This window comes from Euprymna scolopes, chromosome 2 (assembly GCF_053919585.1).
Source record: "Euprymna scolopes isolate OS-2025 chromosome 2, ASM5391958v1, whole genome shotgun sequence".
Lineage (NCBI taxonomy): Eukaryota > Metazoa > Mollusca > Cephalopoda > Sepiida > Sepiolidae > Euprymna > Euprymna scolopes.
In genome coordinates, this window is record NC_136483.1 from 170,523,090 (window position 1) to 170,548,331 (window position 25,242).

The following is a 25,242-nucleotide window of genomic DNA, read 5'->3' on the forward strand; positions in this document are numbered from 1 at the left end:
CTATAAACTGGGGCCTCACCATCAGATATTTTTTTTTTTTTTTTTTTTTTTTTTACAGTGATCACCACTTATCAAGGCCCGGAAGCCACTCAGATTATTGCAAGTACATTACGTTAGTATGGAGATTTGATGAAGTGTTTACTTAAGGGGGCGGTTCATTAGGAATTTGTTAACGTTGGACTTGAACACATCCAAGTTGTAGTCCGGTGAGAAGCAGGCAGACGGAACAGAGTTCCACAGACGTGCAGTTCTAAGAAAGAAGCTTTGTTCATGGAATCCGCGTTTTGATTTAGGCACAGATATAGAGTGGGGGAAATTTTTCACAGTGGATTCAGCTAGACGGGTGTTTTTCGTGAAAGATTGGCGAGGGGGGACCAGAGATTGGAGTTCAGACGAGCACCTGCCATGGAAATAACGATAAAACAAGGATAGGCTGGCAACGTCTCTTCTGTGGGAGAGAGGTTGCAGGGTAGAGAAAAGGGCATCCCCCACTAAGCCACGAAGTCTATTTTAAGTTTAAGGTCATATCCAGGACCAAGCTAACAAGAACCGGTGTGCCAACATGATTAAGATTATGACAGAAGATCAGATTGGAGCTTAATGTTGAAACCGTTTTAAAAAACATTAAAGATTATCACCTCTTCACCTTTCCATTGATTAAGAATTCATACATAATCTTAAATGTAAACTTCATCTAAACTGATAATTGTTATAAAATACTTAGAACTCACTGTTATTCATTCAATCCCAAAGATTTTACTCATAGAATAAACAAAGTCAATACATTTTGACGGTTTTGTAATCTTATCTTGGTGCATCACGGGACTAATCTCCTTGAGTTTTTATTTTTTTTATTTTCAGTTTTGTATCAATATTGAATCGTGGCCTAAAGAGGTTCAGCTAATTTCAGAAGAATGTCTGCAAATGTGCAAGCAAATTATGTTCATATAAATAAAAACAGTTTTATATCAAATAAATATGTATATATCAGTTATCATTTCATGTCTACCGATATCATAAGATGATGTAATTATTATGTATAAATTTTCAGTATTTAATTCAACAGTGCTCAATACACTAGTAGAGCTCAGTAGTAAGGTATAAAAATATAATTAAGATAATTAAGCTACACTAGACATCTGTGTTCCATCCACAGCCTGATGACTCAACAAATATGAAATGCAGACATCACTTTGTTGCCATAAGTATATCATATATATATATATATATATATGGCGATTAAGCTACAATGAATATTCCGCATTTCATCCACTCTAGGACGCTTCAGGCTTATGCGCGAATATTCAGTGTAGCTTAATCGCCATATATATTTTATAAATTACTAACTAGCTCTACCTACGTATTGAGCACTTTTGAAGTAAATACTTAAAGTTTACGCATAAATCTATACTTTCATATATTAATTTTATGCGAGTAAATTAAGTAGTTATATATATATATATATATATAAGAGAGAGACGTGTCAATGTGATTATGCCATATATATAAATATATATATATATATATATATATATATATATATGACAAAGTCATATTGAAACATCGGTTCTTGTCAGATCACTGAAGTTAAGCAACGATGAGCCTGGCCAATACGAGATGGGTAACAATTTGAGAATGCTAGGTGCTCTAATGCACTATATCGAGACATATAAATTGGTATCTGGAAGTGTGTTTAATCTACTGAGAGAGATATACCCTCAGTCTTTGTTAAACACCGGATAGCACTGCTAGTTTTTAATAAATCATCATGTCAGTCCTTGCATTGTGACAGCCTTCTAAATCTCTACTATATATATATATATATATATGATAAAAGAAAAAGAATATGATTAAATATTACTCCTACCACTACTACTAACAACAAAAATGATAATCATCATAATAATAAAATTACAAAAAACTCTAGTACAACAAATTGTAAATCATCCAAATTAAAAATAGGTCATCTCTGATCACAAAGAAAAGAAAAAAGTCCTCGCTAAAACAAAAACAAAGTCATATTGAAATATTGGTTCTTGTCAGATCACTGAAGTTAAGCAACGATGAGCCTGGTCAATACGAGATGGGTTACAGTTTGAGAATGCTAGGTGCTCTAATGCACTATATCGAGACATATAAATTGGTATCTGGAGGTGTGTTTAATCTACTGAGAGAGATATACCCTCAGTCTTTGTTAAGACATGAATTTAGAGGAAAAACTGACATAAATCCTGATGTCTACTAATAAATTACAAAAAAACTGTAAATCATCCAAATTAACAATAGGTCATCTCTGATCACAAAGAAAAGAAAAAAGTCCTCGCTAAAACAAAGAAGCAAATGCACATGCGCTCATTCACTATGATAAATAGTTGTGTGAATAAGAATCTGAATGGCTGAGTAGCAAGCCCAGTATCACGTGGTTATATAAAAAACACAAAACAACATTAACTCCATTCAATAGCCTAATGAATCATCATAAGGGTGAAATGTGAAAAATTCTGTATAGCTTAATTGCCATACATATTTTCAAAACTTTATATATTTTCAAAAGAGAGTGAGCTGATTAATCGCCTTTTCACATATGATTGGCATCTAATGTTTTCCACAGCTGTAGGTTTTAAACTATATGCAGATTTGCATGTTTCGAATTGTGACCACTTTTAACAACTTATATTCTACACACCAAATGGTGGGATCCTTCTATCGATCCAGTAGATATCTCACTGCTAATGCAATTCTTTATCTATATAAGAGCCAGGTACGCTCAAAGATGTACTGTTACCACATCTGGGCAGGAGCAGCTAGAAAGGACATCCTGCCTTGATAGGGTTCAAAATAGACTTTGTAGCCTCGTAGAGGATGCCCTTTTCTCTTCTCTGCAACCTCTTTCTCACAGAAGAGAGGTTGCGAGCCTGTCTCTGCTTTATTATTTTCATGGCAAGTGCTCGTCTGAGCTCCAATCTATGGTCCCCACCTAGTCTAGCTGAAAATACTATCAATAATTTCCCACACTCTTTATCTGTGCCTAAACCTAAATGTAGATTCCATGAACAAAGCTTTTTTTCTTAGAACTGTATGCCTGTGGAACTGTCTTCCGTTTGCCTGCTTTCCAACTGACTACAATATGGCCATCTTCAAGTCCAACGTAAACAAGTTCTTGATGAGCCGTTCCATTTGAGTTAACAAATTCACCGAATTCCCATTAATAATGATTACTATATTGTCCAATTGACTACTGTACACTCTTTAACCCTTATCCTTGAGTGGCCTCTTGGCTTTGATAAGTGCTGACACCTATGTAAACAAAAAAGAAAATCTGTTTGGATGGCAGATGTGTTTGCAGAGCGAAATTTGTACATCATACAACATGAGAAACACTCTTTGAATCTTCATGATTATAAGCAGATTCCATACCAAAGCAAGATGACTGGTAATCTTTTTGGTCACAGACTGGACATTAATTTCCTTCTACTAGAGAGATTTGCTACAGAGCTGTATGAGGTGTCTCATCTCTCCAGACATACATTTACTGTATAGAGAAACAGACGGCAAGACAGACTTTCAGAGATAGGATACAGACAGACATAAATAAACAAATTTACAATTCCACAAATTTAAAAACAAAATTGATTTATTTTTAATAAATCAATTTTGTTTTTAAATTTGTGGAATTGTAGCAGTGCTATCCGGTGTTGCCCAGAGCAAAAGTGTAACACATTTTTATTAAAACTCATATCTCTCTATCTTTCCTCCCTCTCCCGTTTTTCCCTCTCTCTGATATTTTTTTCTTTTTTACATGGGAGTCACTTATCAAGGCCAGAAGGCCACGTGAGGATAAGGGCTAATGAATGTAAGGTGCTGGTATAGTAATCATTAATGGTGTAAATAGGGTAGAATTTGATTATTTATGGCTCAACAAGAATTTGTTTAAATTGGATTTGAAGGCTACCAAGTTGTATTCAACCGAGAAGCAGGCTAGTGGAACAGTGTTCTACAGGCCAGCAGTTCGTAAAAAGAAACTTTGTTCATGAAATCTACACTTTTATAGATTAGCTGAAATGAGTTGGCATAAGGGTAATAATTCTGTGAAAACAACAGAGTTATTTCCCTTTTATTAATGGCTGTGCCAGTTTGGGTTCAAATAATAAATAATCTTTTTTCTAAATTTTAGGTATTATTAATCAGGGGCAATGCCTATACAAAAAGTAAGAACTTTATGGTGTTTGTTTTGTCATTTTTGAGTTGGAGTCGGGTTGGGACGATTAATTGAAATTGGAAAAATCTGAATGTTTGGCTGTATCAAAATCAGTATCGGAATCGGAAAAATCTGTGCCTATTTTCAGATGCTAAAAACGATTCCTTTAATTATCTTATTTGATTTTGTTTAAAAACAAAACCTTCCACTCCTTGTAGTAATAATAATATAAATATTTATTGATTATAAACGACCATTAAAATTAAACCTATAGATTATCTTTCCCCCCACATGTGTTTTTATGTTAGAGAAAATATCTGCATGTTGAACATGTTTTTTGGGGGTTTTTTTTTACAGTAATTGGGAGAAAAATAACTTTATAGTTAAATATTTAAAGATTTATAAATAATCAGAATCGGTAATTGTATCGGAATCGTCTTATCACTAATAGATACATACAGACAACTGTCCTTTAGATAATAGATTGAAAGGTCACAGTTACTGAGCAGGATTTGACTTTGCTTTTCACAATTGATAAATAAATATGTGTGAGGTACTATCGATGATACTAATTGTCATGTGATAAGATTTTATTAAAAACAGAACTAAGTCCAACTAAATATACACGTGTGATGAAGATACTGCTGACTAGTCTATCGAATCGGGTAAGAGTACAGTTCATATATGGCACAATCACGTTGACACACCCGTTCTTGCCAGATCACCAAAGTTAAGCAATGTTGAGCCTGGCCAGAACCAGATGGGTGACCATTTAGGAAGGCAAGGTGTTGTATGTACCATGAAATAAAATACCAGGTTAAGAAACTGGCACAGTCTATCCTTCTCTGGAAGGTAGGTGGACCTCTCTTAAGCCGTCGTAGGCAACCCATCTAGTGATGGCGTCACGATAAAAAAAAATACCCTTGATAGCCCTAGCGAGGCATCAAGTATTCAGCTACAGACAAGATTTGAATTACACTAAAAACTCGTGCAGGGAGTTCAATCTCAGCTGCGGCCGCATGTTATGTTTTTTTAGAGATCTCACTCCTGATGCAATCCTCTACCTATATAAAAGCCAGGTACGACCAATGATGGAGTACTGTTGTCACATTTGGACAGGAGCTGCTAGAAGCAGCTTATCCTGTCTTAACAGAGTTCAAAATAGACTTTGTAGCTTAGTGGGAGATGCCCTCTTCTCTTCCCTGCAACCTCTTTCCCACAGAAAAGGTGTAGCGAGCATGTCCCTGCTTTATGATTATTTTCATGGCAGATGCTCATCTCAACTTCAATCTATGCCCCCCCCCTCGCCACACTTTCACAAAAAACACTCGTCTAGCCAAAACCACTATCAACAATTTCCCACACTCTTTATCTGTGCCTACACCTAAACGTAAATTCCATGAACAGGGCTTCTTTCTTAGAACTGCACACCTGTGGAATTCTATTCCGTTTGCCTGCTTTCCAGCTGACTACAATCTGATTGTCTTCAAGTGCAACGTGAACAAGTTCTTATTGAACCGTCCCCCTAAGTAATCCAAGTTATAAAATTCCCACTAATGTTTACTACGCTAAAATCACAATGACTAATGTATGCCCATTAACCCTTATCCTCGAGTGACCTCTGGGCCTTGATAAGTGGTGACCCCCTTGTAAAAAAAAAAAAAAAAAAAAAAAAAAATTTTTTAAGCATTTATTGTTTCTATTTACTTGCTTCCCGACGAGGACAGAGTTAGACACAAGGCTAGTTTTTAATGTGGGGAAAATCCAACTCCACAAAAAGGTACACTCTGGATAGGAACAAAAATAAAAACTGTCTCAGTCAAGAAGGATTTCTCCACTGACTGACGACAGAAAAAGTGAAGCTTAGTATTGGAACAGATACTACACTTTATTCCTAGCAAAGTGGAAAGATCAGTCATTGGTTCATGGAACGTGTTAAAGTAAAACATTGGTGATGCTACATAAATAACTGTATGTATTAATTACTTGCCTCAACTTGACAAAAGTCGACGCTTGATTGTCCCAAAGGTATTTCACCTTTTTACTCTGGAAGTATCGGATGAGGTGTTCGTCGTTCTAAAAGTAAAAATAAAAATATTTAATTTTTAAGAATTTTTTTTTTTTAATTATTGACTTACAAATATTTGCATCATAATTTCACATTTAATATGGCTACCATGAATAAATGAACCATTTGAAAAGTTATCACAATTCTACCTTACCTCTGTTACAAGTGTCTGCAATGGTCGCTGTTCTGTTTGGTAAAGATTAAAATTATACATGCAATCCAGATAATGTAACCAAAATAATCATTAAGTATTAGAAGTGAAAAAATGGCAAAAAGAAAAAAAAAAATTCATGCTGATCAGGACTGTCTGATTATTTTAACAAAATAGTAAAAAGCAGTTCTTTATAATTATTTGAGAAAAAAGTGGACCTACAAGAATGGAAGTTTAATAAGTACTAGAGTTTGATGCAGTTTGCTTGAAGAATTGTTTAGTGCATGTATAAATTATAATTAAAACAATTAAGTTAAACAGTCATACAATAGCTCATCTTGACTAGAAAAATGTAAACCAATTGAACCAAAGTTGACACAAAAACGAAGAATAAATAAAATAAAAATCTTCATAAATTTATGTAATAAAAATTTTAATTATTAATGACTGACAATAATAAATTCAAAGAACAATGGATTTGAAGGGAATTAAAAAAAAAAAAAAAAAACTATTTTAAATCCATTTCAATTTCTGCTGAATAGCAAAACTATAGCTTCACATACATTTTTTGAATAAAGATTGAATAAACATCTGATGAAGGGAAAAAAAATATGATATGGAACTTCTATCACATAAACACAAGAATATAACATAAGAAAACAAAAAAACATATTGCATTAATAAAAACGTGGAATCTGCATAGCATATTCCACCATCAAACATCTTAATTTGCTTCCGTTTGTATTGCTCTCCAGAACACTTTTGCATTATATTGCCTTCTATAAATTATATCCATCACCAACTGCAACACACTACCCTGAATCACTGTTTTACTTGAATGGAGACTGAAACTTCCACAGTGAGGCTTCTTTTTACTTATTAATAATTTTAAAAATATTTCTACATATATTGTATTTTGAGTAGAGTTCATAATCTAAATAATTGATTACAGACTCTACTCTTGTAGAAGCAATATCACCTGAAGAGATCTCTAATTACATGTTTCTGTAGGCCAGGCAACTGGCTTACAGAAACATACTCATGAATGTGTAGAGACATAAATGATTATGTAAAAAAAAAAAATGATATATACAAGTAAAAATGTGGTCACATACTTTAGAAGACACTTATTTTGAATAAAAATTAAATGAGAAATTTGGAAACTTGAAAGTGTCAGAAATAATGATAAAATCGTTTTATTTACGTTTATTGTTGTTGTAAGTCCGATATATTCTAAAGTGTGTGACCATATTTTTACTTTAAATTTCCCGCTCATAACTAGAGCCCAACACACGTGGAACAAATGGAATTACATTTCTCTTCTCTTCTACTCCGAGGCATTACATCCTGCTGAACACCAAAATGAAAAAAAAAAAAAAAAAAAAAAAAAAAACTATGTACCGGACTTCCTACCCCGATGAAGCTTTTTAGAGCGAAATATATTGGACTTACAACAATTAAAGTAAATAAAATGATTTTACATGCGTACATACACCCGACAAGTAGCAAAATACCATCCCTTCACAGTTGAGATCCCTAGATGTAAGTAGTTTCTTCCCCAGAACTGCTAGACTTTGGAATTCCCTTCCCCAACTGTACTGACATGCAGAAGTTCAAGTGTAACGTGAATCGACATCTTGCTGCCCAACTCCCTACATAGTACACCTGTAACTTATGTTCTTGATAGTAACCCCCTACATCAAAGTGGCAATGTGGCTTGTTTGTGGGGAAATATAATATAATAAAAAAAAAAAATTCTAACACTTTCAAGTTTCTCATTTAAATTTATATATATATATATATATATATATATATATATATATATATATATATATATATATATATATAGTGTTATAATGGAATAATTCCAGGAGGAAATCCGGGTATGACAGATCAATGTGGTAAACAGAGCAATAACATAAAAATATAACACGGAAATTACATAATTGTCGATGCAATAATTTATTTCAACCTTATGGTATTTTCAAGCATCTAAACTAGACAATTACATTTTTGATACCAACCTTATGGTATTTTCAAGCATCTAAACTAGACAATTACATTTTTGATACTTTGAGTATCAAAAATGTAATTGCCTCGTTTAGATGCTTGAAAATACCATAAGGTTGAAATAAATTATTGCATCGACAATTATGTAATTTCCGTGTTATATTTTTGCATCGACAATTATGTAATTTCCGTGTTTTATATATATATATATATATACACACACACATGATCAGCAACAATCGGCAATAGAAAAGTTTGATAAGGTTAATTTTTTATAGTTTATTCATAAACTCATTCAATGTAAAAAAAAAAAAAGTTTTTATTTTCAGGTCTGTTAAAAAATTAATGCATTAAGAAGCAAAAATTAAAACCAATTTAAACTCTACAAAACATAATTAAATACATAAGGCTACAACAATTTTGATTCCCTTAAAATAAACATCTTAAAATGCAACAAAAATTGTTATAAAATAATTCATTTCAAATTTTTATATTTTTAAAATCATAAATTTTCTCCAGACAAAATGTTTTCAAGAAGAATTTCTAAAATCTATTTAGATTGGATTCCGTCCAGACAAAATTTCTTTTTAAATTAATTTTATTTGGCAAGAAATCAGTTAGATTGATATATGCTCAATAGGTGCCAAAAATCTCACAAGTTGTGGACTGCATTGTATTTAAGCCAAATACAGTTAGCGAGCGTATCAAGAGTGGGCATTTACCAATGGAAATATTATGCCAAGAATTCACTATTGTTAAACAAAAATAAATGTTATTGATACTACCTATGTACCTATCAACGTAACATTGCTATTATTTGGATTATTCGGACTATTATTCTGATGTTTCTGAATTTTTTGAGATGAGGATTCGTAATTTGGATTATTAAGACTACTGATCTCATCTTAGGTGCCAATCTTGCAATGTTCTGGATGATGTAAGCTACGATCTTCTTCAGATGTACTTTGTCAAACTCCGGAATCTTTTTGTCAAACTCTGAAATTTGTACAGAATTTCAAACAGAAATCTGTAATTACTCCATGAGAGTAACAGGTTATCATTTCGTCAGTCATGAACCGGTAGAAGTCTTATGTAATTTGCAATTTTATTCCTAGTATTGCCCACACTGAAGGTTAAACCATCAACCTCCAAAATAAGTGTCATAACCTTTTCTGCATCACTCTATGATCCTCTATTTTCCCTTGCATTTTCTTCTTTCATTCCACCCTTTTTATCCATTTTTTTTTTTTGCTCATACTTTTTTGACACAGTAGCATTTATACTTATGCACCTAACCATACCAAACTGATTCTGCCAGTCTCACCTTCCTTTATGATTTGGTTGTACTGTGCTTACACGCTTAGCACCCCTTTTATACGTCATTACTTTCCACCTTCTAGACTGCACCATACAACCTTCTGGACACTAGCTTTTACTTCATTCCTTAAAACAAGAAATGTACAACCCCTGTTCTTTTCAACCCTAATTAATTATATGTGCATATGATATTAAGAATTCAACTCAAAATAAATAAGACTTCTACCTAGTCATGGTTAATAGTGTAGATCAATTTATTAGTTAATAAATCACCTTTGATGGTTAATTATGACTTAAATAAAACGTACCTTGCTTGTTTAAAATAAAATTCATATGAGAAGTCATAGCAACAGTTGACAAAAAAAAAAATAAATCAATTAAAACGTAATATGTTTTTAGTTTTGCACACAGAGAAGACACGTCTGCTTTTTTTATGATGAGACACAAAGAGAACGATTACATGTAAACACTCGTTTATTTAATCAAAGGGAAGATAACTCCAAGTTATTCAAACGGCTAAAATTACACATCACCTAAACAAGACAAGGGGAGGCAAATAGCAGTGGTGGTCTGCACAGTATTAAAAACTCAACTAACATGGACAAATTTCCAATAGACAAAACATCAACCAAAATGCTAGGATAACATTCCAGATGAGAAGAATAATCCAATTAGTTATATTTTTCTTAAATTTAAATGGAAGACCACTACTTATTATAATAAACATCTTTCAATAAAAACTAAACTCATGGTATACCACGCGATTGTTATACCTACGCTTCTGTATGGGTGTGAGACCTGGACTATATACCAAAGTGATCTCATTAAACTCGAAAGATTCCACCAACAAAAACTTCGAGTTATACTGAACATCAAACGGTATGACTATGTAATCAACACAAGCGTTCTTGAGAGAGCATACAGCTGCAGTATTGAAGCCATGACCATGAGGCACAGACTCTGTTGGTTGGGGCATATCCTCAGAACGGATGAAAACAGACTCCCTCGACAAACCCTGTACTCGGAGCTAGCCACAGGAAAAAGACCTATTGGCCGCCCTCTACTGCGATATAAGGACCAACTCAAATCCACCCTAAAAAACACGGGATTTGATCTTCACATTTGGGAAACAACATCTCAGGATCGGTGCCTGTGGCGCCAATCCATCATACATCGTACCAAAGGTTACGAGGCAGAAAGAAGAAGACTAGTGGAGATCAAGAGGCAGGCAAGAAAAAAATCGTGCTGAACAACAATGCCCCCTGCCAAGCATTGCTTGCCTTCTCTGCTCACACAAGTTCCACGCTTGGATTGGTCTGAGAAGCCATCTGCGATCTAAACACTGAGGGAAGAGGAAACTGAAATTCACGGATACAAGAAATCGGCCACTGATGACGACTTACGAAGACTCAGACACCACTCTAGATAAACGAAGCAAGATTTATCATGGTGGAACTTGGGTAGGGCTAGATTATCTAAGAGGACGACTGAATAGGAATAAACCACTGCAAGTGCCTCAAAAATATTGTAAATAAATGTATTAAGTACACTAGTGTTTAGAATAATAAATTAAGAATAAATTTTGGCATTAGTGAGCTAATAAAAACATGAAAAGGTATAAAAGGTATTTTTAGAAGGCTAGAACAATGCAGTCATTGCGAAGAGATAAATAAATAAATGAATAATAAATAATTCAATACTTTTTATTATTTATTTGTTTTTTGTTGTTATTTTTTAAATATATATTTATTCATTTATCTACCTGAATTTTACCTGTGGGTGGTATTTAATTCCAAAGGTCCTTTCGGGTAATAACCCATCGTCAGTGGAAAAATAAATCCTCTCTCTAGGATGTAAACTGCAAAATGGTCGTTTTATTTAGATTTAAATCCAAACGCTCAAAGATTAATTAATGTAGTTAAATGTCCAGAGGAAATAAATTTTTTTTTCCTTTTTGTTTTTTCAGTTATAACCATATTAAAACAACCTAGTATAAAAGGTATGATTTTAAAAATGTGCGTCAGTTTCTTGTTGATTAATTCGTACCACCTATATATTCTTTCAGCTATTATTGAGGGGGGCAAGCCCGACTTTGCCCGTGCGTAAAATACGCTTAAGTATAATATTTTAATTTGTCCAGATGTTGTTTATATTATTATACAGTCGTGATTTTAAAAGTAAAAAAAAGTATTTGGGTGTGATCAGTTAGAATCGAAACCAAAACTGTAGCATGCAAATCTGGGGACGTTACCACTGTACCAACGTGACACGCACATGAACTGATTAAAAATTATAAATAAACTAAGATGAATATACAAAATGTATAACGATTTTTTCAATTTTGACCGATTTTTGACCCTTTAAAAACTATTTTAACTGGCTAAAGACCCATAAAAGAATGGTCTGTAAAAAATCCAATCATTTGAGGCTCCTAGTGCTGCGACTTTGTTTCGGAAGAGATAGAGTTTGAAAATATGGAGACAGATAGACATATAGCTTTTATATATTAGATTATCAATGTAAATATTTGGTTGATTATTTTTTTCTTTTTTTGTTGCATTAGACTTTGTATATTTTCTATACACTTGCATAACTTAAACAGCCTTGCAATCCTCATATAGTCCTTATCTGTTTCCATCATACACCTTTTACCAATTAACTGGTTATCATCTTTTAATAAGAGTAAAACCTTGGATTTACTTTCACCAACCTCATAATTCTCTCTACCCTAATTCTGTCCCTAAGTCTTCACATTCCATGAGCAATGTTTCTGACAAAAGGGGAAGAATTGCTGTTTTCTGGGTCAGAATCTATTCCATCTAACACTTACCATTGGTTGCTTTTTGAAACCTGAAATAGTATTTTTTTTTTTTTTTTTGCTATATACATCAAGTGGCTTCACGTCTTAATTTCCATTAAAAAAAAAATACCTGTAATCTCATTGCATTCCTGATGTACCCAATGCTTACCAGTACCACAGATATTTGGGTTGGACTGAGCAACTATACAATCACTATAGTAAGCAAATTATGGTAAACAAATCCATGGGTAAGGTCTGATTTTTTTTTTTTTTTTAACCAATGCAAGGAAAGGATTTATGTTCATACCTTTCTTGACAATATTAGTGCATAAGTGAATATTAGTGACCCAGTGGGATTTGAAGTTTGTCTTCTTAATATGAATTAAATAAATATTTAAAATGATTTGTTGTGAATTTTTTTTGTTGTTTTTATTTTTAGAATATCGGTTAGAAAGGTTCTTGTTAAGCTGCAGGATGTAGTCGAAAGAGATGTATTATAATTTGTTGAAAACGGGGAGAGAAAGAGAGAGGCTACCTTTACCAGGAAAAGATGCGTACTAGACAGATAGGGGGAAGAGAGAAGTTGAATGAAGGTGTTCGTGTTTGTCAGGCAGGAAAAGGAAACGTAAGTGCTACAGGTGAGAGAAGAGATTCATATCACTTACCGCTACCGCAAGCATTACGGCATGAAATTCATCAGATTTGCATTTTTTTAGCATTTTATAATGTGCAATATAGTGGTTTAGTGGAATATTCCTTAATGTAGAAAACCCTCTCCTGTTTGTCTGGAAGAACACATGCAAAAATAATCACTCAGTTCCAGGAAAATGTCCACTTTTTTTTTTATTTAAAAAAAAAAAATATAATAATAAAATTTATGTAGTATTTCATATATAACCTATCACGATGATAAAATATTGAAACTAGAATAAAATAAATACAAATAAAAATTGAAATCGATAAACATTAGAGAAGTAAAATTCCACATATATTAAAAATCAAAAATACAAAAAAATCTTTATGACCTACATAACCATTGTGGAACAAAATATCATTTTAAAAAAATGACATAAATTGATCAAGTAATTTGTTTTGTTTTTTATTAATAAAAATCAAATTTTATGAGGAAGTGAGGACGGAATGTCTCACTCTGCCAGCTTGAATAAGCAAGAGGATATAACTCAATTCGAACTACCAAGATTTTTTGGCTTGTTTTCAGTCTTGTAATAGGTACAATTTACAATAAATCATTAAAAATCGTAAAAAAAATTTTTTTTTTTTTAAATTTCTACATGATTATTTGATCAATTTATATGATTTTTGGAATATGATCTTTTCATTTCGTGATGGGTATGTATACCATAAAGATTTTTCTGTATTTTTGTTTTTTTAATAAAGGATTAATTCTAAACAACCACCATTTTTTTTATTTCAAGACATGATTGCTCCTATTCTTCTTGTAAAAATAGCATTATAATTTCTCTTTGAAACACCATCTTAAATCAGATACCAAGAGGTGTGATTGAAACTGGACCTTTAAGATTGTCTGCCCGACACTCTCCAAACTGAGCTATTTTGGTTGGTTATATATTTTGTAATTCTAAGCAGCTTTATTTGAACTCACTGCTACCATTGTTATCTATGTCATTAGTATTTAAAAAATTCCCAAGTCAAAATTGAATAAAAATACAATTTTTGTTAAGAATTCTTAAGAATAAGGACCAGTGTTTTACAAATTAAACTGATGAACCAAAATCAAATATGTATTTTGTAGGAAGAAAACTAATAGAAAGAAAGTTTTAAAAATTATTCATTATTTTTTGTCAAGTTTTATTTTGTCATTAGATTTTTTTTTATTTATTTAACCAAGGGTAACTTAACAAAACATGCAGATAATTAAAATCTCTCACTCACGTTGGCAGATACAGAAATCTTATATTTCTCATTGAAACATTATTTTAACATTGCAAAGTTAGATCAAGGGTTTTTGTTTCAATTCTGCCATTGGTTTTATAAAGAAAATGGAGTAATATTACAAATTTTAAATTGTTTTTTTTTTTAGATGTTGTACAGCTACAAACTGAGCATACATTTGGGTATGCTAATAAAAATAATGTTATGTTACAAAACTCCTCTATAAATCATAAGCAATTAAGGTAAAAAATGACACATGTACAAATGACACATATACAAATCGAAAACTAAAAAAAAAAAAACTAAATATTTCAAAAGAATCAGATTCAGGAAATTAGACCAGAATCATTAATTGTATTGGAATCAGGGAAAATATTGGAATCATTTCATCAGTAATATATAGATATTGTTCTTGCTTTCTGAGGTCATGATTTATATCTATAGAATCTGGAGATAATCCCCAATTCCACCTAGTTGACTACATTAGTCTTAATAGATTTATCATCAAGAAGGTTGGCCACATTGTTTCAATGTCCAGGAAGACGGTTTGAACATTTGGATGAAGACACAGCTCACCATCTATGTCTGCATCCTTAGCACACTTTTATACAAAATGATGGGCCAAGAGAAACTGCCAATTGTCTAAGATTCTTTTGTAAAATATGCCTGAAGGACCATGTGATCAATTACAAGATGTTTTGCTGCACTGAATTGCTCTTCATTTATGCCTTGCTGCAACAGCATTGCTTGGTCACATATAGGGGATAGTAGGATCTTTGAAGGTTTTTATATATAGATAATTTGCTGCCAGTATCTGGTTGGTTGGCTTTTGGAAGCTCCACTTTAAGCCGACCTGCATATATGTTACCAATTGGATGAAATGGATTTGTGGCTAAACATCTTGGAGACAGAAATCAACATTAAATGGTGTAAAAGGAAATTTATGACAAATAGTAGCAAAAAATAAAATGAAGCCATGATAAAAAAAAAAAAAAAAAAAAAAAAAAAAAAACTGTACCGAGAGCAGCAGGGTTGGCTGGGAAACCAGAATTAGGATTTTGCTAGCATATTTTTATAGCTCATGCAAATGACAGATCACCAATATAAGCATAATTATCCCTTCTATTTAATCTGCCTGTAGTACTCATAACAAGCAAATCCCAGGTTTCCAATTCCTTAAATGTTATTTTTTTTTATTTTATTTTATTTTTTTTTTTTAAAGTATTGAGTTCTATTTAGTTCTTGTTTGAATTGCGACTAGATTCACGGATGTCATGCATGGCAAAGCTGTACATATTAAAGTTTCAGCCGATAAAAAAAAATGCTACAATCGGCAACAAGCAAGCAATTGAGATCAATAAGCAGTTACATCACATAACCATCATCATTGGAACCTTTGTCTTTATATTACAACCCAATTTGCATACATGTTTGCGGTGTGTACGGACATATGCAAACTAGATGACAATGCTAAGATAAAGAGTGTCACTTTCTCTTCATAGTCACATTCTGTGCAACTTTTATTCACTTATGAACAGACATGTCACATGACCATCATCGTCTGTACGTTCAGCCATACAGAGAGACCAATAGTCTTGAAAGACCGACAGGATCATTATGCTGACAAAAATATTCGGAGCTTCTTCAGAAGAACTTTTATTTTTTTAACCTATTTGGAAAGAGGACAGGAGGGGAAAAACAACTTCAATGTGTTTCGAGAAAGTTAAAATTAAGAGAAAGATATTGAGTGTTCATTGACGGGGGGGGGGCAGGAAGTCATTCTTTGCTGAAAAAAAACGTCACCTAAAGCTCTTATCCTTATCATGAACTGCTTGAAGAATTAGCAAAATGGCAAAATTAACATATTCAGTTAAAGAGAAAAATCAACTTTTTCTTTGTTAAAAAAAGAAAAATGGAGGATTCTGATAAAAAAAAAAAAAAAACAGAATTCATCCTAGTTTTGCTTTTCATAGATTACAAAAAAAAAAAAAGAAATCGGAATTCCATTAACAAGTGGAAAATTCAGATCCCTCAATAAATATTTTTTACAGTTTATTTTAATTACTGCATACTGACGTCTCTCGGCCACTGATTCTGTGTCGTTTTCAAGTGATTAAATTTCCATTCATTTTTTTACTATATTGTTTAAAATTTTTCATTGGGAAATGACAGTAGCCAAGTAGTTAACAACTCAAACTGACAACCTGGGTGTTTCATGTTCAAATCCAGTTCCTTCCAGAGAAAAACTTTCATTGAATATGTTAACCTTCACATGGTCCTTCTTGTAAGTATCCAATGTATTTCTATAAAGAATTCTAACAAGAAAGATATTGAAGAAATGAATGCCATCAATAGAATCATCCTATTCATGAAGTGAATGAAAAAATTTCACATTTTTTACTGATCAGTTTTAGTTTTTACTATTGATGTATTATTTGTGCCAGGAACTATTATCATTGCACCTTCAGGGACAATATGTTTCATTATATATTGCTCAAGTTAGAAGAGTATTAGTTTTAATTTAGTTTTGTATTCAGTATTACATTAAATTAATATTGCATATGCATACCACAAGAGACAGTTTAGAGATCAATCCAAATGCAAGGATTTTTTGTTGTTAAATAAACATTTATTTATATATTATTTTATTTATTTATTTTGTTTTGATTTTCGAATCCTGTGAGATGAGGCTTTCATAATTTATGTATTGATTTTTTTTTTTTTTTTTTTGCAGACTTATCCTCATCTTCATGTTGTTTCATCAGAATTCAGCCAACTATTCCTCTGGCCTTCTTCAGGTGGTTAACCCTAATCACCTGAAGGACAGAGGAATAGTTGGCTTAAATATGCTGAAACAACAACTATGAAGATGAGGATAACAGTCTGAAAAAAAAAAAAAAAATTCAATACACAAACATTTGTTTGCAGTTTGGAGACGGAAGCGTTGTTGTGATAAGTGATTTTCTCTACTAATTCGCACTTTTTATTTTTAGATTCAAATATTAATAACTACATTTTATTTCAGTATTTAATTTATGTATTTCTGTTGTATTAAATGCTAGCTTTTTTTCTCGTCCATAAATGTTTATTTATCTACCGAGTTGATAGCAAAAATAGATTACCGTATTGTACTCATTTTTAGTTCGTGAGAGGGGAATCTATCACCATACTTTCCCTTAAACACGTCCGTTGGACTTTTATTAAGTACAATACTTAGTAGTTTTTTTTGTTGTTTTTTTTTTTTTTTTTTTTTTTTTAAATGGAGAGTAGAAAACGCATTGTGGATGCGTTAGCGGCAGCTCCTGTTACTCTTGCTTCTTCTTATTTGTCCCTCAGTCCTCATATTTTAATGAGTGATTTTTCTGACAGAGGGAGAAGAAAAAGCTGTTTTCTAGGTTGGCAGTATTTTGCACGAACAGTTGGCAGAGTTGGTGGAAATTTTCTGTTTCTATGTCTATCCTTGTAGCCATGTCACTAGTAAGGGTGCTGGAGGTAAACGTTTTGTCTGGGCTGACGTTATCCGCCTGATAGTCAGGGACCCGAACCTTGGATTAACCACTAAGGAGGCTGTCCTATCAGCAGGTGCAAAGTACTGGGGCTGCTGTATTGCCATTTGGTGAATGGAATCTGGACCATGCAGTAGCTTCTGGTGGGGCCTCTCGATGCCATACTAGTGGGTAATTGTTACGGCTTTACCTTATCATGTGCTACAAAAAAAAAAAAAAAAATTCTTCGTTTCTTTTTCTCTCTTAGTTTCCCCTCTCTGTCCTGCTCTAAGTAAATCTGACGACCTAGTCCACAAATTCCAAAGTTTCATCATGACAAGTTTCAAGAAAAAATACACGATTAAACCCGGTTCTACAACTTCCAACGTAGATCCCTACTACCATGTCTCCTTCTCCAACATCAGGGGTCTTCGTTCTAACCTTCCAGGGGTTGAAACCCAATTACAGGAGACTAAACCAGACCTTTTATTTCCCTAGATGAGTTTGCAATTACAGGATACTCTAACTTAACTTCTAAATCTGACCCCCAAGATCGCCATGGGCATGGAATATGTGCCTATATTAAAGATAGCTTTCCATGTGGGAGGGACATCTCCAGGGAAGATCCTAACTTACCCTATATGTGCTTCCGGGTTGCTTTAGCTCACACTACTGCATTTATATTTACTCTCTATCGCCCCCACAACAGCGGAGTTACTATCTTTCAAAGCATATCTGAGAAAATTGACCAAGTCCTTTCTACTTATCCTTCAGCTAACATTCACGTATGTGGAGACTTCAATGTTCACAACGTCGAATGGTTGACCCACTCAAACAAGACCTATGATGAGGGGAGGTTCTGTCATGATTTCTCCATTGCCTATGACCTCACTCAGATTGTTCAGGAACCTACCCGTGTGCCCGATAATGACGGCCAGTATGCGAGCCTACTAGACCTTTTTCTCACAACTTGCCCTGAACTATGTTCAGTTTCTGTTCTGTCGCCTCTTGGATCTTCCAACCACTCTGTTGTATCAATTAAGATAAAAATGAAATGTAATGTCCCCAGACGTACCTCTTCATCGTACAGTATATCGATACACTAAGGCTGACTGGGATAGCTTCCGTACATTTATATCTGATCTACCTCTGCATTCCATGTTTAAAAAGGATGTGTCCTCTATAGTATTAGACCTGACTGAATGGTTAATTGTAGGTATTGACCATTTCATACTCTCTAAAAAGTTTCAGCAAAAACCTAACAGCCAGCCATGGTTCTCTCCAGAATGTGCTGCTGCCATTGCGCACAGAAATCACTTTTTCCACTGCTTCAAACGTAATAGATGTATGGAAACTAAAGCCGTTTTCAGGACTGCCAGCAACCATTGTAAGAAAGTAATAAGGAACGCAAGAGAGTTGTATGCTCAATCTGTTAAGTCAAAAGTAGCTGAGCAGCGGCTTGGTTCCCACCAGTTTTGGCAAATAGCAAACAGAATCCTGAACAGAAGCGTGTGCTCCATCCCAACTATTATCAATGGACCTGAGGTAATCTCGTCAGCATCAGACAAAGCCAAACTCTTTGTCAAGAACTTTGCAGCTAATTCTACCCTTTGCGACCAAGACCGCCAACCCCCAATATTTCCTCCTGTATCAGAAAACACGCTATGTGATATACGTATATCTGTACGTGATGTTGCGAAGCTAATCAAAAACCTTGATTCGAGTAAAGCAACTGGCCCTGATGGTATTCCAATTATAGTACTCAAAAAACTTCAACCTGAACTAGCGCCCATACTTACAAAACTGTTTAAACGTTGTCTTAAGGAGAATAGTTTCCCATCTCCCTGGAAAATCTCATCAGTATGCTCTGTATTTAAGAATTCAGGTGATCGCTCATCCCCCTCTCAGTACAGGCCAATAAGTCTCCTGTGCGTCATGAGTAAGTTGCTAGAATCTGTGTTAAATACAGAAGTAATCAACCATCTCAACAAAAATAATCTTCTTAGTGACACTCAATATGGTTTCCGTTCTGCTAGATCTACAGCAGATGTCCTTACATTTATATCGCATAGGATTAGCAAATCTCTCGATGGTGGCAATCTTTCTAGGGCAATTGCTCTTGACATATCTAAAGCCTTTGATAGGGTATGGCATAAAGGTTTACTTCATAAGATCGCTAGCTATGGTATAGCTGGAAAAGTCTTCTCAATTATTAAATCATTTCTTTCTGATAGGTTCATAAGAGTAGTAGTTGAGGGGCAAAAATCAGAAGCTCACAGTATTAATGCCGGTGTCCCTCAGGGATCCATCCTGGGCCCAACTCTTTTCCTGATCTACATTAATGATCTTCCAAATCATATCCTTACATCATTTGTAGACATTTATGCTGACGACACTACCATTTATGGTACCACATCTAAGACAGTAAACGACCAAGTTCTCTCCAATTCTCTCTCCTCTGATCTTGAGCACGTAGTACAATGGGGAAAGGAGTGGCTGGTTACTTTTAATGCATCTAAAACCAAGCTTCTCTCTTTACATCATCAACATTCTAATCCACATTTGTCATCAATTGAAATGAATGGCTCTCGTCTTCAGGAGGCTTCAAGTTTTGACAAGCTTCTGGGCTTGACCATTACTCCTGATCTTAAATGGAACACGTATATCAAATCTGTTGCCAAGGCCGCTGGAAAAATGGTGGGATCTTTCTATCGATCTGGTAGATATCTCACTGCTGATGCTATTCTCTATCTATATAAGAGCCAGGTACGTCCAAGGATGGAATACTGTTGCCACATCTGGGCAGGAGCTGCTAGAAAGGACTTGTCCTGCCTTGATAGAGTTCAAAATAGACTTCGTAGCCTCGTAGGAGATGTCCTTTTCTCCTCCTTGCAACCTCTATCTCACAGAAGAGATGTTGCGAGTTTGTCTCTGATGTATCGTTATTTTCATGGAAAGTGTTCGACTGAGCTTCAATCTATGGTCCCCCCTCGCCAAACTTTCACAAGAAACACTCGTCTAGCTGTAAACACTATCAATAATTCCTCCCACTCTTTACCTGTGCCTAAACCTAAACGTAGATTCCATGAACAAAGCTTCTTTCTTAGAACTGCACGCCTGTGGAATTGTGTTCCGTTTTCCTGCTTTCCGGCTGACTACAATATGGTTGTGTTCAAGTCTAAAGTAAATAAGTTCTTGATGAGCCGTTCCATATAAGTTATCAAATTTACCAAATTTTCATTACTAATGATTACTATATTGACCAATTTCTACTGTACACTCTTTAACCCTTATCCTTGAGTGGCCTCTGGGCCTTGATAATGTGGTGACGCCTATGTAAAAAAAAAAATAAAAAAAAAATAATTTAAATTCCAATTTTCGACCCATATAAAAAGCTTCATCAGGAAAATGCAGACAATATATTTTTTTTTATTTTAGGTTATATTCTTCCGTTCTTATTAAAGATCAAGATTTTGTATATGCCAGAGTCCAGAGTGTTTGTGCGTTGGTCTGCATGTATAAGTAGTAGAAGTATTTCCACTGCATCAATGCATTCAAAGAACGAAAATACTTGTAAAAACTAATGATAGGACATCACTTTTTTAATTCAGTACTATTCTTATCTATATCATTTTTTAAAATTTAATATTATTATCTATATGATTTTTTTTTTAATTCATTATTCTTATCTATATAATTTTTTTAATTTAATATTATCTATATAATTTTTTTATTTAATATTATTATCTATATAATTTTGTTTATTTAATATTATCTATATCATTTTTTGAATTCAATATTATTATCTATATCTTTTTAATTCAATATTATCTATATCATTTTTTAATTCAATATTCTCATCTATATCTTTTTAATTCAATATTATCTATATCATTTTTTAATTCAATATTCTCATCTATATCTTTTTAATTCAATATTATCTATATCATTTTTTAATTCAATATTCTCATCTATATCTTTTTAATTCAATATTATTCTCATCTATATAATTTTTAATTCAATATTATTCTTATATATAATTTTTAATTCAATATTATTCTTATATATAATTTTTAATTCAATATTATTCTTATATATAATTTTTAATTCAATATTATTCTTATATATAATTTTTAATTCAATATTATTCTTATATATAATTTTTAATTCAATATTATTCTTATATATAATTTTTAATTCAATATTATTCTTATATATAATTTTTAATTCAATATTATTCTTATCTATATAATTTTTAATTCAATATTATTCTCATCTATATAATTTTTAATTCAATATTATTCTTATCTATATAATTTTTAATTCAATATTATTCTCTTCTATATAATTTTTAATTCAATATTATTCTTATATATAATTTTTAATTCAATATTATTCTTTTCTATATAATTTTTAATTCCATATTATTCTTATCTATATAATTTTTAATTCAATATTATTCTTATCTATATAATTTTTAATTCAATATTATTCTTATCTATATAATTTTTAATTCAATATTATTCTCTTCTATATAATTTTTAATTCCATATTATTCTCTTCTATATAATTTTTAATTCAATATTATTCTCATCTATATAATTTTTAATTCAATATTATTCTTATCTATATAATTTTTAATTCAATATTATTCTTATCTATATAATTTTTAATTCAATATTATTCTTATATATAATTTTTAATTCAATATTATTCTTATATATAATTTTTAATTCAATATTATTCTTATATATAATTTTTAATTCAATATTATTCTTATATATAATTTTTAATTCAATATTATTCTTATATATAATTTTTAATTCAATATTATTCTTATATATAATTTTTAATTCAATATTATTCTTATATATAATTTTTAATTCAATATTATTCTCATCTATATAATTTTTAATTCAATATTATTCGCATCTATATAATTTTTAATTCAATATTATTCTCATCTATATAATTTTTAATTCAATATTATTCTCATCTATATAATTTTTAATTCAATATTATTCTCATCTATATAATTTTTAATTCAATATTATTCTCATCTATATAATTTTTAATTCAATATTATTCTCATCTATATAATTTTTAATTCAATATTATTCTTATATATAATTTTTAATTCAATATTATTCTTTTCTATATAATTTTTAATTCCATATTATTCTTATCTATATAATTTTTAATTCAATATTATTCTCATCTATATAATTTTTAATTCAATATTATTCTCATCTATATAATTTTTAATTCAATATTATTCTCATGTATATAATTTTTAATTCAATATTATTCTCATGTATATAATTTTTAATTCAATATTATTCTCATCTATATAATTTTTAATTCCATATTATTCTTATCTATATAATTTTTAATTCCATATTATTCTTATCTATATAATTTTTAATTCCATATTATTCTCATCTATATAATTTTTAATTCCATATTATTCTTATCTATATAATTTTTAATTCCATATTATTCTTATCTATATAATTTTTTATTCAATATTATTTTTATTTATATAATTTTTAATTCAATATTATTCTTATCTATATAATTTTTAATTCAATATTATTTTTATCTATATAATTTTTAATTCAATATTATTCTTATCTATATAATTTTTAATTCAATATTATTCTTATCTATATAATTTTTTATTCAATATTATTCTTATCTATATAATGAGAATTTTGTATTATAATAAAAGTTGCATTCCTGTTTTTTTCACAATTTAATCAATCAATAAGGGTTTTATCACTCATAGAGGTACTCCTCCCTGGATTTAGCCATCTGTCTGTGGAACCCATTTTAATAAATATCTACAAAAGGTACACTTTTTTACAACTAAATTTTCATACTGAAAACGGACTTATGCACACTTAGTCCAGCATGATTTTTATATACTCTATGTATTCAACAGAAATCTACATTTAATGAGTAATCTCGTTTGCATATTACATTAAAGAAAATCTATTTTAATAATTAATTATTTGTTGTAATATAATCCTTTTAATTGGTCTATTTAGAAATATTATTTAAAGTTGGTTTATTTAATTTATTTTAATTTATATTTACTTTAATTAATTTTTCTTTATTAATAGTTAACAACTGTTGTGGAAGTCAGCTTATTTAGTTAAACTGAGTTATTTCCCCTTTAAGCTATGAAAGTTACTTCGCATTTGATTTTCATAAACCAAGATGGATGTGTTTTATGTTTTTTTTTAAATCCAACATGCGATCACTTTTCATAACAAGTGAGGATACTCGCTGTATCTTCTATGGTATGCGACTAATGCCTCTACGTGGCAATGTTTTGACTGGGCAATGCGGTTTACGTACAACTAGTTGTTATAGAAAAGTCTTATCCTGCATCATTATTTTTACATATTTTACTATCTCCAGTTAAATCAGTTTGTGTACTGGCAAGACCATTTTCATGACAGTTTTTTGAGCCTTACTACTTCTGTGCTGGCTCATGACAAATTGGAAATGGACATTTTGTTTGGTGCTTCTTAAGCTATAGTCGACTAATCTATATTGTGTTTATCAAAAACAATATTACATACTTAATTGTCATGTCGAAAATAGTTATAAAATAAAAAATTACGAAAATTCATTGAGTATAACAACTACTTTTGTGTTTTTAATTAAAAAAACAAAAAAAAAATCTATCATTAGTATAAAAAGTCTATCGCTATAGACAACAAATATTGCAGCCATGACACAAGTAATCTAAAATATTCTTTTCAGAGTTATGTCCCTTTTGTATAACCTCCTACTGCCTACTTTAGACCATCTAAAAAAAAAAAAATGCGATTTTACCTAATTTTCTGTAAAAATTACTTTTAACTAGAAATAAATTTCTACTTGATAATTTTTCGTAATTTTTGGATATATTACTATTTTCAGTATGACAATAAAGTGCGTAATATTGTTTTTGCTTAAAACAAGATATCTTTTAAAAATCTATCTGCCAACTGTATCTTGATAAGCACCTTTTGTTTGTGACACCATCACTTTAAGGTTGATGTACACAGCCAACGAGCTCCCTCTATCCAGTTTGGTTGTTCAACAACGAAGCCTCCATTTTCCTAAAAAGATTAACATATTAAATTGTCTCCCCTGTTTAACTGAAGTGTCTCAGAGTTATCGGCGGTATTCCATGTTGTAACTTATATTGTTAACCATAACTAAGGAACTCCCCTGCATGGTAATCCTCAAGAATATCAGATGCTACACCTTACCTAAGGGTGACCTAGAACTGTGCGTTTATGT

At 31.6% G+C, this 25,242-nt stretch overlaps 1 protein-coding gene across 1 annotated transcript in view; it reads right to left on the reverse strand.

The window, feature by feature from the left end:
• LOC145298768 (polyamine-transporting ATPase 13A3-like) overlaps positions 1–25,242 on the reverse strand; it is a 195,046-nt gene that overhangs the window by 103,173 nt on the left and 66,631 nt on the right. Inside the window, exons 6-7 of the mRNA XM_080144344.1 lie at positions 13,210–13,329; positions 6,189–6,274 (exon numbers count right to left, since the gene is read on the reverse strand). Of these exons, the coding sequence (XP_080000470.1) occupies positions 6,189–6,274; positions 13,210–13,329 (206 nt within the window). The remainder of the gene's footprint in view (positions 1–6,188; positions 6,275–13,209; positions 13,330–25,242) is intronic.